Source organism: Erithacus rubecula (assembly GCF_903797595.1).
Source record: "Erithacus rubecula genome assembly, chromosome: 8".
NCBI lineage: Eukaryota > Metazoa > Chordata > Aves > Passeriformes > Muscicapidae > Erithacus > Erithacus rubecula.
Genome location: NC_136659.1, coordinates 1294638 through 1317055, shown reverse-complemented (window position 1 = coordinate 1317055; position 22418 = coordinate 1294638). Strand labels below are relative to the sequence as shown.

The following is a 22418-nucleotide window of genomic DNA, read 5'->3' as shown; positions in this document are numbered from 1 at the left end:
CCTTTTTATCATCCGTTATGTCTCCGCCCACCAACTGAAATCACGCCCCACCTCGGTCATGCCCACAGGTACACCCACAACACTGCCCCCACCTGTCCCCTTACTCTTACTGTCCTGCGGCCGCCGTAGCCCCGCCCACTTCCCCACAGGACCCCGCCCCATGGCCAAGGCTTCTCCCCACCGCGCATGCGGATCTCGTTTCGCAAGGCGGTTCGAGGCAGCCGCCGCAGCGATGTCGGCGCGGGCCCCGTTCCGTGGCCCGTCTTCCTTCCCGCCGCCGCTGCGCTTCGGGCAGCCCGCCATATTCGGCCAGGGCGGCGGCCCCGCCGGCCTCCCCTTTGCGTCGCCCTATGCGCTGGGCCAGGCACCGGCCCCGGCGGGGAATGCTGGATTCAGCTTCAGGCCGCCCTCCAGCCTGGGCGGCTTCCCGACTTCCAGCGAAGCGTCGAGTGGCGGCGGTGGTGCCTTCGCGGCGCCTGAGTTCTGCTTCAAGGCGCCCGAGAGCGCCGCTGCCTTTAAGCCGGTGTCAGGCGGCGAGGCGGAGAAGGGCCCGGCTGCCCCTGCCGCCTTTGCTTTCTCATCGCCCTTCGGCTTCGCGTCTGAGACGGGCCCCGAGGCGGCGGTGGCGCGGGAGCCTTTCTCGTTCTCGCGTCCCGCCGCCGCTTTGGGGCGGCCGGAAGAGAGAAGCCCCAGGGCGCTGCTAGAGGATCAGGGGGAGCCGCCGTCCAAAGGGCTGAAACGGAAGGAGGATCGGGAGCGCTCGCCGCGGCGGGCGGTGGCGGGCGGACGTGCGGCGGCGCCGCCGGAGAAGCGGGCGGTGATGCTTAGCCGGCCGCGCGGCGGGATCCTGTTCGGTCGCACGCTGGAGGATCTGCTGCGCAGCCAGGCCCGCGAGCAGCGAGAGCGCGGGGACGGCCCCGAGGCCGAGCGGGGACTCGCCGAGGAGGCGCCGCAGGCCGAGGCCCGGGAGCCCGCCCGAGAAGGTGGGCGGGAGTCTGGTGGGGCCGCTCGAGTGTTTTCCCCGCTGGCTGACTGCTCGTGTTCCTTCTCGTCACAGATGCGGCCCCCGCCGCCCCTGCTCGCCGGAGCCGCGGCAGCGAGAGCACGGAGGCGCTGGGGGGTCTGCCAGCCGCGGAGCTGACGGCCGTCCAGTGCAAGAACATCCCTGACTACCTCAACGACAGGACTGTGCTGGAAAAACACTTTGGCCAGTTCGTAAAAGTTCGTCGCATCATGACGAGGCGTAATAAAAAAATGGCTGTCCTCCACTTTTTTGATCATGTGAGTATGAGAAGTGGCATAACTCTTGGGAGTGTTCAGCCTGGAGAACTCTAAGGTATCCAGGGATACCTTAGAGCCCCTTCCAGTGTCTGAAGTGGGGTTACAATAAAGAGGGAAAGCCGCTTTTTATAGGGACAGACTGGGAGAGGGTGATGAGTATAAACTAAAAGAGGAGTTGGATTTTAGAGAGAAATTATTTGAAGGTGATGAAGCCCTGGCATAGGTTGCCCAGAGAAGCTGTGGCTGCCCCATCCCTGGCAGTGTTCCAGAGCAGGTTGACTGGGGGGCTTGGAGCAGCCTGGTCTAGTTGTGGATGTCCCTGCTTGAGGCAGGAGCGTGTAGCTTGATCATCTTTCAGATCCCTTCCAACCCAATCTGGTCTCTCATTATATGAAGAAAGACTTAAATCTGAGTGTTTGGGCTAGGTTTAGCACTGATGAAAACTACACTCTTGTTTGTAGAAAAACAGCATTTTTCTGTTGACCAGTACAGCTGATTGCACGTAGGTTAAAATACAACAACCAGAGTTTTTGAGAACCTGTAAATGTTTCTGCGGCAAAACCTGCTCTGTGCATTTCGGTGTTGTGATGCCAGTAGGTTTCCATGCTCTGCTTTTGTTTTCTTTCAGGCTTCTGCAGTTCTTGCCAGGAAAAAAGCAAAAGAGTTGCACAAAGACATAGTAACATTTTGGCAAAAGAAGAAAACAAGTAAGTCTCTTTTCAGACTACTGAATGATGTATAGAGTGTGCCAGCTGCTCTTTTTTTCTCTGATGTGCTGAGTATGATACCTAAATTATCTCCTAGTAGGAGAGATCTTGGTTGAATCCTTAATGCAGTCATACAACAGCAATATGTTGATCAACTTTGTGCTTATGTGTAGAACTACGATGTTCTTTGTAAGAAAACCCAGTCTGAAATGCTTTGCTGCCTGCATCAGATCATGGTCTGGGATGTGGACTTCAGCTTTCAGGAAAAAGTTCTGAGAACCAACCTAAGCAAAGTGTCCTGAGAGTCTCTGCAGTGTCTGCTGAGGTTGTTCTATGCATCAATAGTTAGACACTGTTTGAACCAAAAAAGAACAGCCTACAGAGTTTAGAAGTGAGATTCCAGACCCTGCTTGGGACTAGGGCAAGAGGAAATTGTTCAGTCTCCGGGTAAATACTTATAATGTCAAGTCCTTCCCTTTCTTTAGCTCCATGAGTATAGTGTGTGTGCCTGTGAGCACCCCTAGCCTGAGGGTGCACTTCAGCTGCCAGCAGATGGATGGTTCAGCTCAGCTTTGACCAACATCAGCCTTGCCTTCCAGAAAACAAGCTGCCCAGTTGTCTCTCGGAGAATGAACATCTTGAAGCAGCAGCTCTACGGCTGCCTCTTTGCCAGCTGTCATTTTATCATGGTGTTATGTCTGTGGCAGCATGTATGGTAGCATTCTGAAGTAACTATTCAAGGAGGGTTTAAGAAATCCCACTGGAAAAATTGTCTCTGGAAGAAGAAATTCTCCATTCCTGCAAGTGTTAACTCATGCCAACCTGAGTCTAAGCTTATGTGAAATAAATGCTTTCAGTAGGAGTACTTGAAATTGTGATTTATGCAGGTGAAATGGATTTCATATCCCATAGGGAGTTACGACTCGTGGGTTATAACATGAGGCTGAGAGAACTGTGATTCAGTTGAGGATCAGACTTTGTTTACTGATAATTGCAGTTATTACTAAGTGATGTTGTCTTGAAAAATACTTATTCTTTATAGAGCAATGACTTTGATAGCAATTGGTGGAAACTTGGTACAGCTCCTAGTGGAAGCTTTGCACGCGTGTACAAAACTGGGAGTCTTAGTTTTTATCACCACCTCTATGAGGTCAAGAAATAGCTGTTGATTAAAGTGCTTGGCAGGTACCTGGTTTCATATTTGTGTGTCATTTCAGGTCCAGCAAAAAGAGAATTTTCATCCAAGGAGAAGAAATCAGGTGAAGATGAAGGAAGGCAAAGCAGTGAAGAGCAAAGCTATCAGCATTCCCCACTTAGAAAACCTTTAATAAGGTCTTCTGCCAGCAGTGTCTTGCCTGGGAGAAGGTATGTCCTCTCCTTTGGGAATCCACCTGGCAGAAAAGGGGGAGCTTGGAGAAAGACTATGTGCCAAATAGTCATATTTTCTTCAGGGAGGCTGCTTTCCTTTTCTGGTTTCTGAATTAGAAGTACTCAGCTCTCACATTTCATCTGAGGGATATTCCTAACTGTTTATTAGGGTCTTTTACTTTGGTCTCTGGATTTTGTTCATAAAAGGAACTGCAGTATGAGGCATGAGGGGAAGTGAACAAACAGTGCAGAGCCCAACTAGGACCAAGCAGTTAAGGCACTGTGTTCTTGATTCAATGAGTTTCTCAAGCAAGCAGTTTCCTTTGGAGGCAATTACAGTTCTGTGGAATGAGAGTCTCCTTTTTGAACTAGTTTGAATCATTGTCTCACTTCAAATGAACAGTCTTCCTGGTTTGTGGCAGTCACAATACCACAAGGTTGTCATTTTTGTCATACCTCAATAGTGTGTCTAGTCTGACAAAAGGCATTTGATATGTGGAGTCATATAAAGTCTGTTATATGTTGTAAAGGAATCAGTATCCCTTGATTTTAAAAGCATGTTTGTCGTTGGCCCTGTAAAATCTTTAAGTAATCTCTGTTGCTATAGAAAGCACATTGAGTTTGTCTTCACGCCAGGAAGCCAGGTCCTAGCGTAAAATATAAACTGCTGTGCCATAGTGATGCAAAATGCTACAAGAGCCATCCATTTCTGTCCCCTCAATGACACTTTTTTAGTAATAACTTTTCTGTTAGGAGTTTCTCCACAATATCAGAACTCTTGGCAGCATTGTCAGGGCAGTGCTGAGGGTTTAACCAGGTAACTCCCCGTGTTGGTATTAGCTTAGCTTAGCACATCCATACATTGTTCACATTTTCCTTTGAGCAAAATACTCTTCTAAACAGATGCTGGCATCGTAAAGAACAGTGAACTGATTAAGACCAGGGCATGCATTAACATATTATTGATAAAAAAGTTTTCTGTTTATAGTTCTCCAGCGAAGAAGCCTGGCCTTCGAAAGGCGCTTCAGTTTGAAGCAGAGCTGTTTGATTCCAGTTCTGAAGGACAAAGCTCAGAGGGCTTGGGAGCTTCGCTGTTGTCTCTCAGTAACCTGGTAGGATTGGTGGCTGAGACATCTGAAGAGAGATACAGGCTTTTGGATCAGAGGGACAAAATCATGCGACAAGGTAATTAACTTAATAAGTGTGGCATCTGCTGCTCTGCTGGAAAGAAGTAAGTGTTTGGGTTTTGTGGCAAAGCTGTTGTGATATTATAGATGTGTCTTAAAAGAGAGTTTAATGTGGAGCAGTCTATAAAATATTCTCCCTAGTGTATTTTTTTCTGTATTTTTTTTCTTGTAGAACACACAAATCTGTTTTACTTATTGCTCATGTGATGTTCTATGTAAAGGGAAGGGCAGAATGTCCATCTTCTCTGAAGGAGGGCACATAGGGAGATCTGCATCTCTACAGACTCTCTTTAAAGAAGGTTACCAAAGCCTTAACTGCATTTCATAGAACCACATAATTGAGTTGGAAGGGATGCTAACGCTCATCCAGTCCCACCCCCTTGCCATGGGCTTTCCAGTATTCTAGGTTGCTCCAAGCCTCATTCCGTCTGCCTTTGAACACTTCTAGGGGTGGGGCTACTACACCTTCTCTGAGCAGCTTGTGCCAGTACCTCCAGTATTTCTCCAAATTCAAGCTATTATACAGCTGAGAATTATTTCAAGAAATGTCCTTTTGTTTCACAGTGGTGGTTGTGAAACCTTCCATGTTGTTCTTCCAGTTTCAAAACTGATCCTATTTCTAATTTAAGATCTTGTTTTTAATACTGACAAACTTCTTGTCCACTCAATGCAGAATTTTGAAACTGTTGTTCCTTAGGACACAAAACATTGGGTATCTTTGAAAAGCTTTGGTCTTTTCAGCAAAACTCACAATATGTGCAATACTTGGACAGGCTTCAGAGTGGGGAGAACCTCATCCTTGCACATTTCTGGCTGTATCAAGGTTTAGGTACAGCCTTGCATGGTCAGGGCTGTTTTGACACATTAGGGTAGTAGCTTATTGTGACCAAAAAAACCCCAAACCCAAGAGATGCTTAGTGTTTGTTCAGTTATTTCTGTTTGTTGCTTTTTTTTGTTTTAGCTCGAATAAAAAGGACTGATCTTGGCAAAGCAAAAACTGTTGTTGGCACTTGCCCAGATATGTGTCCTGAAAAGGAGCGTTACATGAGGGAGACAAGAAACCAGCTCAGCATCTTTGAATTGCTTCTAGGAACTGACAAGGTATGCAGTTTCCAGGATATCAGTATGCCTGATGCTCATTTGAGCTGTCAGTATTGTTTAGCTGATTACAGGGGTAATTCTGGTGCAAAAATTCTGTAGCTGTTTAATTATTACCTTTCAATTCCCCATCAGAAAACAAGATTTGCTTTTTCACTCGTGTCATGTCTTCTATTCGGTTATTTAGAACTGTAGCTCTAAAGCTGTAGTTATATATTATAAGTAATTACCTATAGCTGTATATTGTCTTAAACGTTAAGAGTTAGAGACTAAGTGAACACTTCAATAGTCTACTCCTTACTGAAGTTAAAGGCATGGGTGGGATGAAATCCTCTTTACTGCTTGGAAGTTGTACATACTTCTTGAGTTTTGATTCTTTTCCTCACCTCTTGCAGGTGGATCATGCAGCAGCAATCAAGGAATATAGCAGGTCTTCAGCAGATCAGGAGGAACCTTTGCCCCATGAACTGAGACCCTCTGAGGTGCTGAGCATGACCATGGACTACTTAGTGACAAATATTATGGACCAAGGAGAAGGAAACTACCGAGAATGGTATGACTTTGTCTGGAACAGAACTCGTGGAATAAGAAAGGTAAGAACTATGGATGGAGATGTATGGTGATAAAAAGCAAAAGATGCCATCATGCTATAAAAAATGGAAGCCAAAAGCAATAGCTGTTGAAACATTTCGAATTGCAGAGTGACTCAAAGCATGGTGAAATGGGTTTTACAGAGGTAGTGTCGGGTGACTGTGCACTTAAACTAGTTAAAAATACATGTAATGCATTCTTTTTTTTTCTGTTAGGATATAACCCAGCAACACCTTTGCAACCAGCTGATGGTGTCTCTGATTGAGAAGTGCACTCGCTTTCACATCCACTGTGCTCATCACTTGTGTGAAGAGCCCATGTCCTCCTTTGATGCCAAAATAAACAATGAAAACATGACTAAATGCCTGCAGAGCTTAAAGGAGATGTATCAGGACTTGGCTAACAAGGGGATTTACTGCAAGAGTGAAGCAGAGTTCAGGGGTTATAATGTCTTGCTGAATCTCAACAAGGGCGATATTCTCAGGTGAGAATAAGACCACTTTTTTTCTCTCTTTACATCTGGAAAAAATGGAGTTTATAATTAAATCCAGACAAATTGTAATGCTGCTGATTTTAATTCTGTGCTGCTGCAGGTTGCTGTTGAATTGCGATTTTTCAATATTGAAGCAAAAGTTTTGTCTTTGTCTTTTGTCTTCACAGAGAGGTTCAGCAATTCCGTCCAGAGGTTAGAAACTCGCCTGAAGTTAGATTTGCAGTTCAAGCCTTTGCTGCATTAAACAGCAACAATTTTGTGCGGTTTTTCAAGCTTGTGCAAGCAGCTTCATATCTGAATGCCTGCCTCTTACACTGTTATTTCAACCAGGTGAGAAAAAACAGATGGAATTTTTACAAGTATTAATGAGTAAGACTATGGGATGTGGGGGGGAAATCAGCAGAAAACTTAGTAGATATTGAGCCTTAAAAATAATATTGTTACTTGTTCTTTAGCAGTATTAAAAATTTATCAGGACCTTTCTACTGTGATATGAAATGCAAATACTGAAATGCTCTTTTTTTTTTCTTGTAATTATGTACAAATAAATATTTACCTGAAACGTAATAGAGAAGCAGGCCTGAGAGTCTTGCAAAGCAAATATGAGCTTGCACTTTCAGAAGACCTTGCGAGGTGTTTTTTCTACACAAGAATCACAAAGGGATATGCTCAAAACAAATATCATGAAAGAGGAACAGGAGCTAGAAAGCAACTGCATAGAATTTAAAAACAAAATTGGAACTCTAAGTAATTGTTTGTATGGATCTTTGATGATAAAGTATTGGTGTATTTAAATATTATTCTCCTGTTTATTGTATGCTTCATAGTTTATTTTGGGTTCTTTCCTAGTAGTTATATGGCTTTTTCTGTTCCCCCAGATTCGTAAGGATGGTCTCAAATCCCTCAATATTGCCTACACTGTGAGCACTCAGAGAAGTACAGTGTTCCCCTTGGACCACCTGGTCCGCATGCTGCTGTTCAAAGACTGCGAGGAGGCAACTGATTTTATAAGTTACTATGGCCTGAGTGTATCGGATGGGTAAGTGTGAGGAAAGTTATGCCTTGGGGGTGTTTAGCCTGATGCCAAGCAAAGAGGTAATATGGGGGAGCTGCTGCTGCAGGTTGGAACCAGAGAAAGAACGAGCCAAGAAAAGGGGATGGTTCTCCATAGGAAATAAGGAGACAGTTCTGCTTCATGGCTAACTGGCATCACAGTGATGCCTGTAGGGTGGGATGAAGCTGAGCAGTGCAAACCAGCTCTTAAAGGATGTTGGAGGACAGCAGTTCACAGATGTGTCTGCCATGAAAATCCATGCATTGTGTGTTCATCCAAACTTGGATGTTTTGAGAGATTGGAAAAGGGGAAAAAAACCCTCAAGGATGTCAGTTAGCTATCTATTCCTGTCCACATTCTGTTTCAAAACAGTAAGTTTCAGAATTGAAAGCCTGGAGCTTTGAGGACATACTTGGTTGTTACTTTTGTTTTTCCCCAGGGGTTACGTGGAGCTGAATCGCTCAGCTTTCCTGGAACCAGATGGATTACCCAAACCACAGAAATCCCTGTTTGTCAGCCAGAAACTCACTGTCTCTGTTGGGGAGGTTGTGAATGGGGGGCCTTTGCCCCCAGTGTCCCACCATGTGCCCGTGTCCAGCTTCAATGGGCAGAACAAGTACATTGGTGGAAGCACCTCTGTGGATCAGGCTGGCAGTAGCCAAAAACCAAGTGTGGAAGCAACAGGTAAGAGCAAACCTGCATTTTAGGTACCGCTCAGAACACAGAGTTGAGGCAGCCCTTAGCAGGTTTATTGTGCAAAGCAGAAGCTGTTTGTGGTTCAGAGATTTAAACTGCACGGAAATTTAGATGCAGTGAAAGGACTACAGTTTAAATCATAAGAGAATCACACAGTGGTTTGAGTTGGAAGGGACCTTGAAGCTCATCAAGTTCCTACATCCTTGACATGGTAGAAGCACCTTCCACTAGACTAAGTTGCCTAAGTGTATTTATGTATCTGTAAAAGCCAAGAATGATGTGATTAATAAAATGTGTTTCTCAATTCACATAATTTTCTAATGAGCCACATTTTGCCAATTTAAGTGAAATACCAAGTGTTTGACTACTTCAGAAAACCAACTTCCCTTTGCAGTTTTCATGTTTTTCATTTGCAGCTGTTTGTTTATACACTGTGTGTATGAACACATCAGTTTTCAGGTTAGGTGAATGTGTGCTTTTGTGCCCTTGTTGGAAGTACAGATTGTGTAGGTACCAGGTCTGTCTAACTTAAAACAATTGCTTTGTTGGAAATGCACTTGGTAAAGGGGATAATGTGCAATTAAATGTTTAAATGTTTTGTATAAAACATTCATAGATATAAATTATTTCTGTGATACATATTTTTAACTTTAAGGCAACAAGCTCCTGTTACAGATTTATTTTATGACATGCTGAGTTTTTTCAGACAAGCCTGTTTTTTGAAGAGAAAATTTGCTTCTGTTCACGACTGGTCTGGTTTCCTTAATTTTTCTCCTCTCCCAAGAAGGAAGAGTGGAAAGCAGAGGTGTGGATTTAGATGCCACAGCAGTGAGAGTCCAGCCCTCACCTCACCTTCTGCCCTCACTGTTGCCTCATCAGCTGGTGCCAGTCCTGCCCTCTGCACAGCCCATCTCCCAGCCTGCTGCACAGCCTGAGTCTCCCCATTCAAAGTTTCAGCCTGGCTACTCGGACACGGTAGGGAAATCTAAACCCATCGGGAAATATTGGGAAAGATCTGTGAAATATAACAAAAGATAACCAAATTCTTAGGGTATTTCATTTTGCTGAAACATGGATGTATGTCAGATGAGACATGGCAAAGTTTCTTCCTGTGGGTACATGACCATTAATGCTGGGTCTTGAATGTGAACCCTGTCTACCTGTGCTGTTTTTCTCCCTCCTACACAAATTATTGTGTGCTGATGCTGAACCAGTCTGAGCGTCTCATTGTTTTGTATAGTACAGTTGCCATATTCTACCTAGATAATGGCAAATTTCAGTGATGGGTAGAGCTGATAATTTGGAATTCAATCAGCTAGAATGCAAGTCTAAAGTAAGAAAATAGGAGTCTCTCTTCAGTTATTTGATTTGCCCATATTAAGTACAAAAATCTGCTTTTGTTTCTGGGCTGTTACTAACCTTTTAGATAGTGTAAATAGTCTGAAGTTTGCATGCTGTTGTGTTTGCTTAAGTTGGCTCAGTTTGTAAGCAGAAATACAGATGCTGCTTTGAATTACAGTTAAGCAAGTCTGGAGAGCTTTACTCCTGATTTACTCCTGAGAAGGACTGCACCTTGGTTCAGCTGCTTCCTCTGCTGTGTTACAGGACATTGCCGAAGTGGTGGATGGGCTGGTGCACGATGTCCTTAAAGGAGAGTGCAGAGAAGTGGGCAGAGCAGGAGCAGCTTACGTGGCTGCTGCTATCTGGTAAAGAGTATTTCTTGCAGATTCTCCTCGAATGTCACCACGGCTGCCCCTTGCTATAGCAGCACCATGTGTTCAGACGGTAAAACTAAGCACTGCCAGGTCTGTGATGGAGGCCATGTTATGCAGTGGAAGGGAAAGCAGACCTTTCTTCAGATGTCTGTCACATCACAACTCTAGCCTAAGGGAAGGCTGACCCAAGCCTCTGGAAGCTTTGCCTGTCAAGAAACCTCTGTCATGGAAGGGAAGGTGCCCAGAGGGGGCCAAGAGGAGCAAGTCCAGATCTGGCTGCTTCTCTGCTTCTGATAAATTTCCTCTCCAGGGCAGTTGGTAGAGTCGTAGATGTGGGATGTAACCCAAACTGTTGTTATTCCTCCACCGTCTGGTAATTGCTGAATGGGGACAGCTGACAGACAGTCTAAACTTCATTCCCTGTGATGTCATGGTCAGCAATAAAACTGGGTTAGAAGAAGAAGTTGGAGATTTGTGGCTTTCAGGGTGGACATTGATTGGATACTGTCTGCGTATTGCTCTTCCCATGGGAAATGATGACTGGCTGCATTTACTTTGCTTGATGGGGTGTTTTGCCTTTCTGTACAGTGTATTTATTTCCATCCATGAGTTTTCCTTTTTTCTTCCTACTTTCTTCCCTGTCTCCCTGTGGGGAGGGGATTAACCCAGTATCAATGTGGGTCCTTGGCTAATGGCTGGAGTCAGCCCACCACAGAGAGCAAGGTGTGGCTGAGAAAAGCATAGACCTAGGGCTTTAAATGAAAACATTCTGGCTTTGAGGAGAGATTTGCTGTTTCTGCACAGCGCCTCAGAGACCTCCATAGAGGAGCTTGTGACTGAGGTGATGGAGGAGATCCTCAGAGAAATGGCTGGAAACATGCTCAATGTGGAAAGGCAGCGTGTCGAGGAGGAGCAGCGCAGAGTGGAGGAGGAGAGGTGAGGCACTGCTTTGGCTGTGGGGCAGGGTGGGCTGAGTACACCCTGGACAATGCAAGGACAGCTGGAGCCAGCCTGAGTCCTTGTGCCTCTGCTCAAGCCCTGTCTTTCTGCCACAGTGGCACAACAGTCTCACTTTGAACTCCCCTGGGATTGTGCAGGCAGGGTTCCCCTTTGCATTCTCAGGTGACCTGCTGGTTAGCATTTTGGTCACCTCAGAGCTATGGTGAAAATGGTGGATGGGAATTTTAGGAACTTCTCTTTACCCAGAGCTTCCAGAGAGGGCCATGCATCTGCTGTATGCAGGAACTTTTCCGAGTGAGCTACTTGTTTTTATCTTTTTGGGGTAAGAAGAAATAGAGTCCTAGGATGGTTTGGTTTGGAAAGGATCATAAAGATAATCTAATTCCAAGCCCCAGCCCTGGACAGGGATGCCCCTCACTAGATCAGGTTGCTTAGGGAACTACATTATCATCTGTGTTTTTGAGGGGAACCTGGCTCCATGCAAAGCTGTTTAGTTAGAAACCAGATAGCAGGAAATAATTTAGGTAGATTAGCTGTTTGACACTGCATGTAGTGCTTGTGTAACTAAAGCAGCAGATTTGTCAGTGTAAATTTTTTTACTTGTGTAGATCTTTTCTCTGTCCTTCCAGGCAAAAACAGGAAAGAGAAGAGTTGATAAAGCAGTTGAGCCAATTGCTGGGTGTGGAATTAATGGAAGAAGTAATAAAGGAGGGTGTTAAAGAAGCTTCAGCCAATGAGTTAAGGTATGTACAATGTACTGCATGCTGTAGTTTGCATTCCCAAGGGTTTCCTAAATGTCATGGACTTCCCTGTTTGCATCTCAGCCCTGAATTGGCATTTGCTGGAGGTCTTCACCACAGCAGTCTTGGTTTCATTTATTTGGAACCAGGTGTGCCTTAGAAAGAGACCGGCATGCCCGGATTGCCCGGTGTTCAGAAGAAGTGTGTGGCCACTTCATGGAACTCTTTCTGGAGGATGAGATTTTCCAGATTGCCAAGGAAACCCTTCAGGAACTCCAGTGTTTCTGTAAATATTTACAGCGGTGAGTTACCACCTTGGGACACAGCTGCTTCTCTTGGGAGTGTTGGCATGGAGCAGTTGATGGAGATGAAACTACTGCTGTCTGGTTGTGTTCTTTTTGAGATAGTTTTTTCTTTCTTATCTTCATGATAAGTAAGTGTAGACCTTACAGTCTTAGTACCAGCCTCTGGTAAATTACTGTACATGGGAGGGGACTATCACCTTGTTGTAGTCAGGTAGTAAGCTTAGTAGGAGACTCCAGCTTCATTCTATCTAGAAACTTGCAATAGCTTATCCATGTATTCTTTCTGCTGGTTACTGGTTTTCCTGCCGCACTTTCAGTGTGGTTGTGATGATGTTCATTGTACAAATACCTGGTGACAGAGGTCTAAATATGACCTATTTATCTCTTCTCTGCCAAAGGTGGAGGAAAGCAGTGGCAGCTCGGACAAAGTTGAAACGTCAGATGAGGGCATTTCCAGCTGCTCCCTGTGGTTTGGATTCCAAACATCAGTTGAAAGCACTGTCCCCCAGTGCAGAGTGGCCTATAGCCATGGAGAACTTGTGCAAGAGATTTGTAAACCTGGGGAATGGAGGAAAGGTGGGAATCTCTTGCACGAGGTAAGGATACTTCCAGTGGCATCAGTTGGCAATCTGGTTGACATTTGGAAGATAAGTTACCAAAACTCCTTCCATTGTGAATGTTAGTGGGTTTTCAGAACTGTTTATTCTTCAATAGCTTCCAGAAAAAGACTTTCTCCACAAAAGCTGTGACCAAGACTGAAAATCTAAATAAATTATTCTGTTAACAGCAATGTTCTTAGGCCTCTATAATATTTCTTACGCCTCAGTGTTGTTAGATTTGTTTAAAGTACATGCTTTATATCAAAAAGTACAGCCAACAATATTTCATTTCCAGATTAAACTTGCTGAGAAACAAGACAGTACATGAAATTAAAGTTCAGCACTTCTGCCAGGAGTTGGTAAGGTAGGCTGGGGCTTGGTTCCTGTTTTCTTTAGAAGCAGGCTGCAGCAGACATGCCAGAGGTACCAGAAATGGCTAAAAGGTATGGCTAATCATGCCTGAATGTCCACTTGGAGCCTCTCTTCTGGGAGTATTTTGGAATAAGGGGAACAGGAAGGTCACAGAACCATATGACGGTTTGGGTTAGAAAGGGCCTTAAAGATAATTTTGTTCATTCTATCCCCTTGCCATGGGCAGAGATACCTTCCACTAAATTAATGAAGGTGTTGGGCCAGATGATCTTCCTGGGTGTAATTTTAAGGATGTAATGGGTATTATGGGGTGTGGCTTTGTACCTGGATGGGATGGGGCCTGGGATGGGCTATAGGGGGAGAGGAGTAAAATGAGCTATCAGTGACCTGGCTTGTGGTTAAAAAATATTGATTGACATGTTTGAAGTGCAGCAGGAGGTCTGGCTTCCCATGGCTCCTCATGCTCTCCAGTGGCCTGGGTGTCTGTTGGGTCAGTGTGGAAGGGAAGCAGTACACATGTGCACCTGAAATGCCCAGAGAAAGGCTCATGTGTCAGGTTTAGCAGCTACAGTTCCTGCAGGATGAGCAACAGATCCAAAGAATTAACTGATCACTACTTACAGTACTGTAACTTGTTCAGTACAAGACAGACATTCCTCAGCTGGGAAAGAGCCCTGTGGTGGATCTTTTCACCAGTTTTTTGTCTCTCTTTAAGTGATTTAGCTTGGACTCCTCTGGATCTCATCTCGTTAATCACAGAACATATTCCAGTTCAACAAGAACAGGTGTTTTGGAAGGCGCTCTTGGTTTTGCCCAGTGATGATGAATATTCCAAGGATGATCCCAATAGGTACATTGAAAAGTTGGTTGCTGGGTCCCTTTCTCAAACAGGGCAGACTTCTTTTGTCAAGGTAGAAGATTAGCAATACACAGTCTTTGATGTAATTTTGCCTGTCCCATGTAAAATTTCCAGCTTGTTTTTTCCCCTCCAGAGCACTCTAAACAATATAGCTGTAATTCATTACAGTGATCTTTATTTTTTAACATCTTTAAATTCCTTTTTCTCCTACTGAAAACAAAACCTTGATGGATGACAATTTCATTAAAACTTACAGATATTTATTAGGACTATTTATCATAACCTAGATATATAGGATTATGATAGATTGTGGTATCCTAGAGGTGCTGATATTAAAACCCTAAAATGCCAGTTTCAACAACAAAACCCCCCAAAGCCCTTTTTTTTTGTTTGCTAGGATACTGATGGATTGGTTAAAAGCCAAGTTTATGGGACATGAAAGCTGTGAGAAAAAAGCTTCACACACAGAATGCAAAATTCAAACGCTGACGTTATTTAGTTCTCGTGGCATGCAGGGGGGCAGAAGCATTAAAGTCAGTGTGTGTATAAAGGTAGGTGAGAACAATTTCATGATATCTAAGAGGCCATATCAGGGTGGGCTCTTTTCCAGTGGGTACTGTGTCTCCTGTTGAATGGGGAGAGATGATACTGGGTTGGGTAGGTTGTTGAAAAGGTCTGAAAAAAGATGGCTTTTTTCCTTTGTTTTTAATCAGCTGAGAAATACCTACAGTAGTAGAATCTGAATCATCAATTCATGGTCCCAACACAGGTGCTGAAGGGCACTTCTATGCTCAGCTCATCTATCAGACATATCCATGTTGGCCTGACAACAGCTTGTTGTCTTAGGTTGTGTAGAGCTCCTGGAAAGGATGTCAAAACTGAATGGCAGTGAAGATAAACTGCAGATTTTGATGTGGAAATAGCCTTATTTATCTGCATTACTGTTCTCATCTATGTTGCCTGTCTAGGTGGCACATGGTGCACTCTCTGACTCAGAGCTTGATATGGCTGAGACACAAAAGGACTTGCTTGGGACCAATGGCCTCATTCTTCTCCTGCCCCCCAGAGTTAGGAGTGAAGATGTTGCAGAAGATGATGTTTACTGGCTTTCAGCTTTACTGCAGCTGAAACAGCTGCTTCAGGCCAAACCTTTCCACCCCATAGTTCCCTTGGTGGTTCTAGTCCCTGGTCAGGAAGAGAAGGCTGTGGAGAAGGAAGTAGAAGATGGTATGTAATTGTTTTTGTGTCTTGAAACAATGCCTATTTAGGGCTGCCCCAAGTTGAGGTGTTAAGCCTAGTGCAACCTCTCAGTTATAGCATCCAGTAAAGGGAGAGCCTGTGAAGTACAGCACATGCCAGAGCTTTCCTAAAAATCCTGAGGCCTTAAGAGTTCACCAGTTTTGGCTTCCAGTTTTCTTTCACACACAGTATTTGATCCTGAGAGTCTGTGGGCAGAGAGGAGGGGGGAGCAGCAATGCAGTGAATGTAATGTGGAGCATGTGGCCCAAGGACATGTGTTCTTTCTGTGTACATGATGAGGTTTTTTATTTTTTTAAGGTTTGATGCTCCAGGACTTGATTTCAGCACATCTTATTTCAGACTACACTGTTGTGGAGCTCCCAAGTTCTGTCAATGACTTGGAAGGCACCAGAAGGGTAAGAACAGCAAGATACAGGAATTATTTTCCATTATTTGTGACTGTTCTATTTTCACTGGCCAGAGATCAGTGGCATTTGCTGGGAAAAAAGAAAAAATTAAAAAAAAAAAGAAAAAAGAAAAAGTAATACTGAAGACTGTACTGAGACTAAACCCACTCTTGTCTGCCTTGCCTGTGTTGCTGTCCAACATAGAAGTGCTGGTGGTGGTAAACGTTTATATCCTTAAGCTCTTAGTATTAATATGCTGAAGGCCCTTTGTAGGTGTTCTGGCTGCTGTGAGATCATCCAGAGTTATCCCATCTTTGTGGATAGGACTGAGTTTCTTCTACCTCTCATGTTCTGTACATGAATATGATCATACAGATTTCTCCTGACAAGCCCAGAGTGATTCGCCCCCACAAACTCTCACAGCTTAGGTCTGCACTTGAAGGACTACCATGATCAGACATGATATAGTCACCCTTGGCTAATTTCTGTGAATCTGTCCAGTTTTTATGGATAAGTTTTCGACAATCCCACCATCCTGCAGCAGAGAATTCCACTGCATACCTGTACCTCATGTGAACAACCTCTTTGTCTGTTCCTGAGCCTGCTGTGTGGAAATTCAGTTTGTGGCCTAGCTGGAGAATTATTCTTGCAAATATTAGTATGATGATGCCTGATTTATTTGCCTTTTGCTGCATATTCTCTTGGAGAGTGTTATTCAAACTTAGTGTTCAATCCTTTGTGTCCCAATCACTGTAGAGAAGTTTTCAGCCCTCCCTCTTTTGTGTGTCATAGATCTCTGAAGCTGTGGGCTGGCTGGTGTCCCAGTGTCCTGCATCCCTTGAGCTCTGTAGCCAGACTCTTCAGGAGTATATTGAGGATGGGATTGATGGAGAATTTGCCAAGCGTTTCTACCGTGACTGGAAGGAGAGGCATTTAGCTGGGCTGCCATCCCAGGAGCCTGGCGTCATCATAGAGCTCTACAACAGTGTACTGCAGTTCCTGTCAGATGTGGCATCCTCAGAGCACCTTTGTGACTTATCTTGGCCTGTAACAGAGTTTTCAGAAGCAGGGGGTAACAAAGTGTTGCCCCACCTGCAGTGGAACATGCCAGATCACCTGGGCTGGCTGAAGAAGGCTGTGCTGTCCTTCCAAATCCCATACCTAGATCTGCCTCCTTTAGGTGGTAGGTACCTCACACTCTAATATCTTCTTGGCAGCACGTTGTTCTCCAAGATGTGCCTGTGCAGTGTTGGTTCTGTAACAAATTCTTGCAATTCACTTCGTGTTTTCTGTTCCATAGCTCCTTGGCGTCCTGTTTGCCACATGATCTTTCAGTATGTCTCTCAGATTGCAAGTTCTCCTCACACTCTACCACTGATCCAGTCTCAGGTGGAGAATCTGCTGAGCAAAACTTACCAAAACTGGAAAAACAGAACAACTGGCAACTCTGATGAAGATGGGCCTTCTGTTGATGAAATCCCTTGGGATTGTATCTTGGCAGTCTGTATTGATCATAAACTGAGAGACTGGAAGCCACCCAAACTACCTGTTACTCCAGGTATTGTATCCTCTTGCAGCATGGATGATGCTTCTTTTGTGATGGTATTTAATACATTGCCAGTGGTGCCTTTCCATATGGCAGCAAGTGGTTTGTAGCAGGGAGGCAGCTGTGGTCTTACTGTGTTCTGCATTTGTCTTCCCCTTGGAGTATCCGTTTAGTCTTGGTTATGGCTTGACTATCCTGTGTCTACAAATGTCCTTCAGCCCTCCCAGTGAGGGTTTGCATTAAGCAAAGGCCAAGAGTTACCCCTTAGAAGCCTTGTCAGCAGGGAAGGCAAGCTGCCACAGTTAATTATCACTTCCATTAATTAATGAAGCTTATCTGAGACTCTGTTTGAAACCTATTTGAAAGTGAACAAATGTTCTTGCCCCAAATTACCTTTTTAATACTGAGCTTTTCTTCTGAAGGAGAGAACCTGTGCAAATGATAAATGTTTGGCTTGGGTTTATTCACAGAAGCTGTAAGTAAAGATGGTCAGATTCGCGTGTACTTCTTCAAGGAGCATTTAAAGAACTACACTGTGCCTTTCTCATGGGATCAAGCCAGGCTGCGGACACAGGAGGAGATCCGGCAATGCCACGACAGGTGAGGTGAATGCTGAAAACCAACATTTGGCATCCTCCCAGAACCTGCTTGTGTACATCTCCCTAAAATCATGTACAGGTCTGTGCTGAAACAGAGTAGGAAGTAGATTTTATTTGTACAAGGTTACTCAGCTCTCAGAGAAATGGATTGGTTGGGAAGTGCTGAAAAGTGTAGAAATTAACTTCTGCCAAAAAAAAAGCCCTGCTGCTGAGGCTTTGGAGTTGTGCAAAAGCATGGAGGGAAAACAATGTGAGTCTGAGAAAATGCTAGATAAATTGTGGGGAAAGGATGCCTTAGAACTGTGTGACATCAAAGTATTTGAGATGTCAAGTCTAGCTCACTTCCCTACCCACATTGAGAAGGAAACCACTGTCTTCTCTCTTGGAAGCTTAGTTGCAGCTCTGCTGTGTAGTTGGTGATGCTGGGGGTGAATCTTATACTCCTGTCAGATTAGTTCCTCTCTAATCCTATGGACAGGTGGTGCTGTGTTGGACCAAGGCACAACAGTATTATTTCTCAAAATAATCACTTCTCACTCCCTGCTATTTCCAAGCTTCAAGCTAATAGGGAAAAATCAATGCACTTATCCTAATTCATGTGGTTTTGTTGGTTGGTTTTTTCCTCCCCCCTTCAGATCAAAGGTAAAATCCCCCAAGTCTTTTAAGAAACCCTACAGCATCTCCATGGTGTCGGGTCAGTATGGCTCTGGCATGAGCATGCTGCCAGGTCAGGAAGTGACCATTCCCAGCACAGATGAATTCAGAGACACATCCTTGGCCCAGGAACATCTGTTGGCACAGTTGCAACTGGAAAAAATAGAAAACAAGAGGTAAGTTCCCAGAGCAGCATCTTTTCCTTGAAGCTTCGTCCCAGGTTTGTAAACAATTTGTATCTTGTATGGAATAGAAAGTTAAACTGTGCTAGAGAAAAGCCTAGACTGTCTCAAGTTCCATCTGCTTTCATCAACCACATCAGGGCAGTTCTCTACTATTTCCTTCTTGCATCACGGGAACAGTTCAGGATGGTAGAAATTATTGGAGTTCTTGGGAATGGTTGAGAACTGGTCAGTCACGCCATCAAAACTGAAGCAGTACAGTGTGTACAGTGGTCTGTTTGTCCCCGTGTCACAAATGTCTATAAACTTCTCTCTCAGATGTCAGTTCCTAGCAATATGGATCACAAAGGTGGAGAACTATAGCTTTTGAGGTTGGTCCAAGAGGTTTTTGTCCTGTCAGCCTTCCTGTAAGTTGAGTCTCTTAAGTTTGTGTGGCTTCTTTCTGTACCACATTTCTCTGTGATGGATTTTGATAGCTGCAGTAGGGAACATCAGACTGTTCTGAATATGGCTATGGAGGTCAGATGCTTCTGAACCCAGAAAAACCTCTTAGTGTAATGCACTGGTTACAGGGACAAAGCCAGGCTGCCATCTGACTGGTGCTCTTATCCTTCCCATCCAGGTTTGAAGAACAGCTGCACCGATATCTAGCTGAGGACATGAAGCCCCTTGGGGATCTCCTGGGTCTTCCTCTCTACCTCCCCCAGTCTCTGCTCTCCACCCCAGCCACCACCTGCCCCTTGGTGAAGAGTCCCATGTCAGCTGCTCAGGAGGTAAGTGAAGGTGGTTGTGAGCTAAACTAAAGTTCTGAGGAGTGCAGTAGCTGCAAAACCTGTAGTGAGAATTACCTTGAGAGAAAGTCTCAGTCTCATCTCCTTTCCTTCTGCCCAGGCTGGGAGTCAGGAGGGACACAAGGTTCCAGAGCTGGGGCAAAGCTCTGCAGTGACAGACAGACTCAAACACCTGCAGAGACTCCTCAGAGCCACCAAGGAGGCCGAGGCTGCCTCCAAGCTCCACCTCTCTGCTCTGGTGGACATGGTGGACATTTGAGCGAAGCTGAGACATGGAGACTCAGGGAAGAAATCCACATCAAGGTGACTGGGCAGATGGACTCTTGGGGCCTATTCCAGAACAAGCAGGTGTTCTGGGATGAGAACACAGAGCAGCCATGGGGCCTGGGCCCATCTTACATGGCTGCTTTACACAGGGCCAGCGTGCATGGATGGTCTTGGGACTCCCTCTTTTTCTGCCCCACAGGCACAGAGACAAACTAAATGGTTTTTATTGGAAGATCTTAAATGACAGTGTTGTTTTCAATTTCTCCCAGCTCTCATTCTGGGTAAACACAGCTTCATCAGGTTCAGCTGGAGGGTAGCATGGGCCCCTGGGAACATTGGAGCAATTGCTCTCCATAGACACAGTCCCTGAAATGTTGTCTCAGTCTGTTTCCTTCATGCAACTGCCTTGCAGCAGCACTATGGTTTGAAGTTCCTATTCTCTTTCCAGGAATGTTGAAACTGTCATTCTCAAGTTGGAACAGCACTTGGCCATACTTGTTGTTGCTCAGTGCAAATCCAAAAGGATTTTTGGTGTTTTGGGCTCCAGTTCTGTTTTATTCAATGTTTTCAGCATTAAAAACAGGTGAGGTGCTTATTCCACAGATTCCATGTCATGCTGGAAAAGAGGATGCTTCTTTCTGTCTTCACTAAACAGCTATGGGGAAACAATTTTGCTTTTTTTTTTTTTTTGGAAGAGCAGGTAGCCTGCATTCTCCAGCACTTAAAAACTTTTGGAAGGTGAAGGCCTTTGGTTTCAGTTTAATTCCCAGTAAATAATTTGAAGATGTACTTCATGTCTGCAGTACTCCTATATAGTTAATCTTTTTCTTTCAAAACCAGCAAGTTTTACTCAAACAGAGGCTTCTGGTGGTGGAATATAAATAACCACACTAAACTGATTATCTTGCCTGCCCAACCCAAGCTGAAATCCTCAGTAGTGTGAAACTGTCAATTACCTTCCAAAAAAGAAATTTTACAGTTTTTTTAATTTCAGCATTTCATTTGTATTATTTCTCTTAAACCCAAAATAAAAAGAGTAGCTTACTGCTAAGTTGAAATAAGTTTAAATTAGAGTGTGCTTTGAGGCTGTTCCTGCTCCCTGCGCTTTTGTTGAGTTTAACTGGTTGCATGTGAAGGGAAGCCTGTGCCCTGCTTTTGATCTTCTCAGCTTACTTGGAATTCAGCTGTCAAAATCCAACAGAGCTTTGGGAGCATGGCTATTTTCTGTAAATTGTGTTTTGTACCTAATAAAATTTTTAGTGGCTTGAAAGATGTCTTATTCCTCTGTAAGAGCTCATGGTATGAGATGCTCCCAAGGGGAAAGGGGGGGGTGGCTGCTGTCTGTTACGCGGGGGGTTTCTGGTGTATCAGTGCTGGGGGTTGGTCGCACTCCCGACCTCTTCCATATCATTTATCTGGATAGACAGCCCGTGGCAGCAGCAAAAAGTCGACGAAGGTGGGATTCGAACCCACGCGTGCAGAGCACAATGGATTAGCAGTCCATCGCCTTAACCACTCGGCCACCTCGTCCCATTGTGAACCACTCTCCCTCAACCCGCCCGCTCCCCGAGAAAACCGCCCTCCCCGCGCCCGTGAGGGCCCGGCCCCAGGAAAACAGCCCGCCCTGCGCCGGCCCCATGGAATACGCGCTCGCGGGGTCGGACAAAGACCTCGGTAAGTGTCTGGCAGGGCGCACTGCGGAGCCACCTCGCGTAACCGCGGGGGGGGGCAAAAAAAGACTCCAAAACCATGCCCTCTCTGAGGCTCGAACTCAGGACCTTCAGATTATGAGACTGACGCGCTGCCTACTGCGCTAAGAGGGCGCTAAGGTGAATGCTTCGCGTCGGGCCTCCAGTGGCCGAGCAAGCGACGGGCCCGAGACCGAGACCAGGACGGGCTCTGGGGCGGGGTGGGAAGGGACTGCGGCAGTCGCATCAGGCCGGCAGGGGGCGGAAATGCGTAATGGTGGGACGAGGTGGCCGAGTGGTTAAGGCGATGGACTGCTAATCCATTGTGCTCTGCACGCGTGGGTTCGAATCCCACCTTCGTCGACTTTTTGCTGCTGCCACGCAGGGGGTGACTGGGGACCCTCGGGGTGGAGTCGGATTCTTGCGGCACACGGGGACGCGACGGGGGCGGTAGGGGAAATGGTACCCCGGAGTGCCTGCTCTACCCTGACATCTGCATCCTCCCCAGGAGCAAAAATTACCCGTGCCCTGGAGATTTTGGGAAGGGGATAGCAGGAGAAATTGACGTAGCGTTTTAAAGTGCCAGCCACGGTCTTTATGTAGAAGGGCCCCCACTAGCACCACAATGCTAGGTGTGGCTCTGGGTGACCTGCAGAGGGATCTAAACAGTTCCCTTCTCCCCATAGGGAGATTCTCCAGCGGGGCTTAGCCCTCTCCTGTGGCTCATTTTGGCCATTGGACAGGTCTGGGCACCCTAAGAAGGTACAGAGATTCTGCCAGGTCCCTCCTGCCAGCCCTGCCAGGTGTAGGAGCATGGAGGGTGGGCTGTGGGCTGGGCAGCCAAGCCGAAGGAACAGATCCTGCTGCTGCTTGTGGATCTTGCAGGAATCCACGAGACAGGGACAGGAGCAGGTCCTGGGTGGCAGGGATGCCTTGGTCATTACTTTGTCCAGCGGGGGACCCTGGGGACCCTGAACTAAGCTTTCAGTAAAAGTGTGCACCCAAACTGCTATGAGTCAG

The 22418-nt window shown here is 45.5% G+C and overlaps 1 protein-coding gene across 1 annotated transcript; it reads left to right on the top strand.

Moving 5' to 3' along the window:
* Window positions 1–143: 143 nt before the first annotated feature.
* Window positions 144–20980, top strand: MCM3AP (minichromosome maintenance complex component 3 associated protein). Its single transcript, XM_079310282.1, has 28 exons — window positions 144–983; window positions 1058–1281; window positions 1910–1988; window positions 3206–3353; window positions 4345–4541; window positions 5505–5644; window positions 6037–6234; window positions 6448–6716; window positions 6893–7055; window positions 7604–7764; window positions 8219–8463; window positions 9260–9450; window positions 10081–10181; window positions 10995–11126; window positions 11780–11893; window positions 12040–12192; window positions 12594–12791; window positions 13090–13158; window positions 13882–14016; window positions 14423–14576; window positions 14994–15252; window positions 15583–15680; window positions 16464–16854; window positions 16972–17229; window positions 17688–17817; window positions 18452–18646; window positions 19275–19425; window positions 19544–20980. The coding sequence occupies exons 1-28, from the start codon at window positions 161–163 to the stop codon at window positions 19700–19702; spliced, it is 5535 nt and encodes a 1844-aa protein (XP_079166408.1). The 5' UTR covers window positions 144–160; the 3' UTR covers window positions 19703–20980.
* Window positions 20981–22418: the final 1438 nt, after the last annotated feature.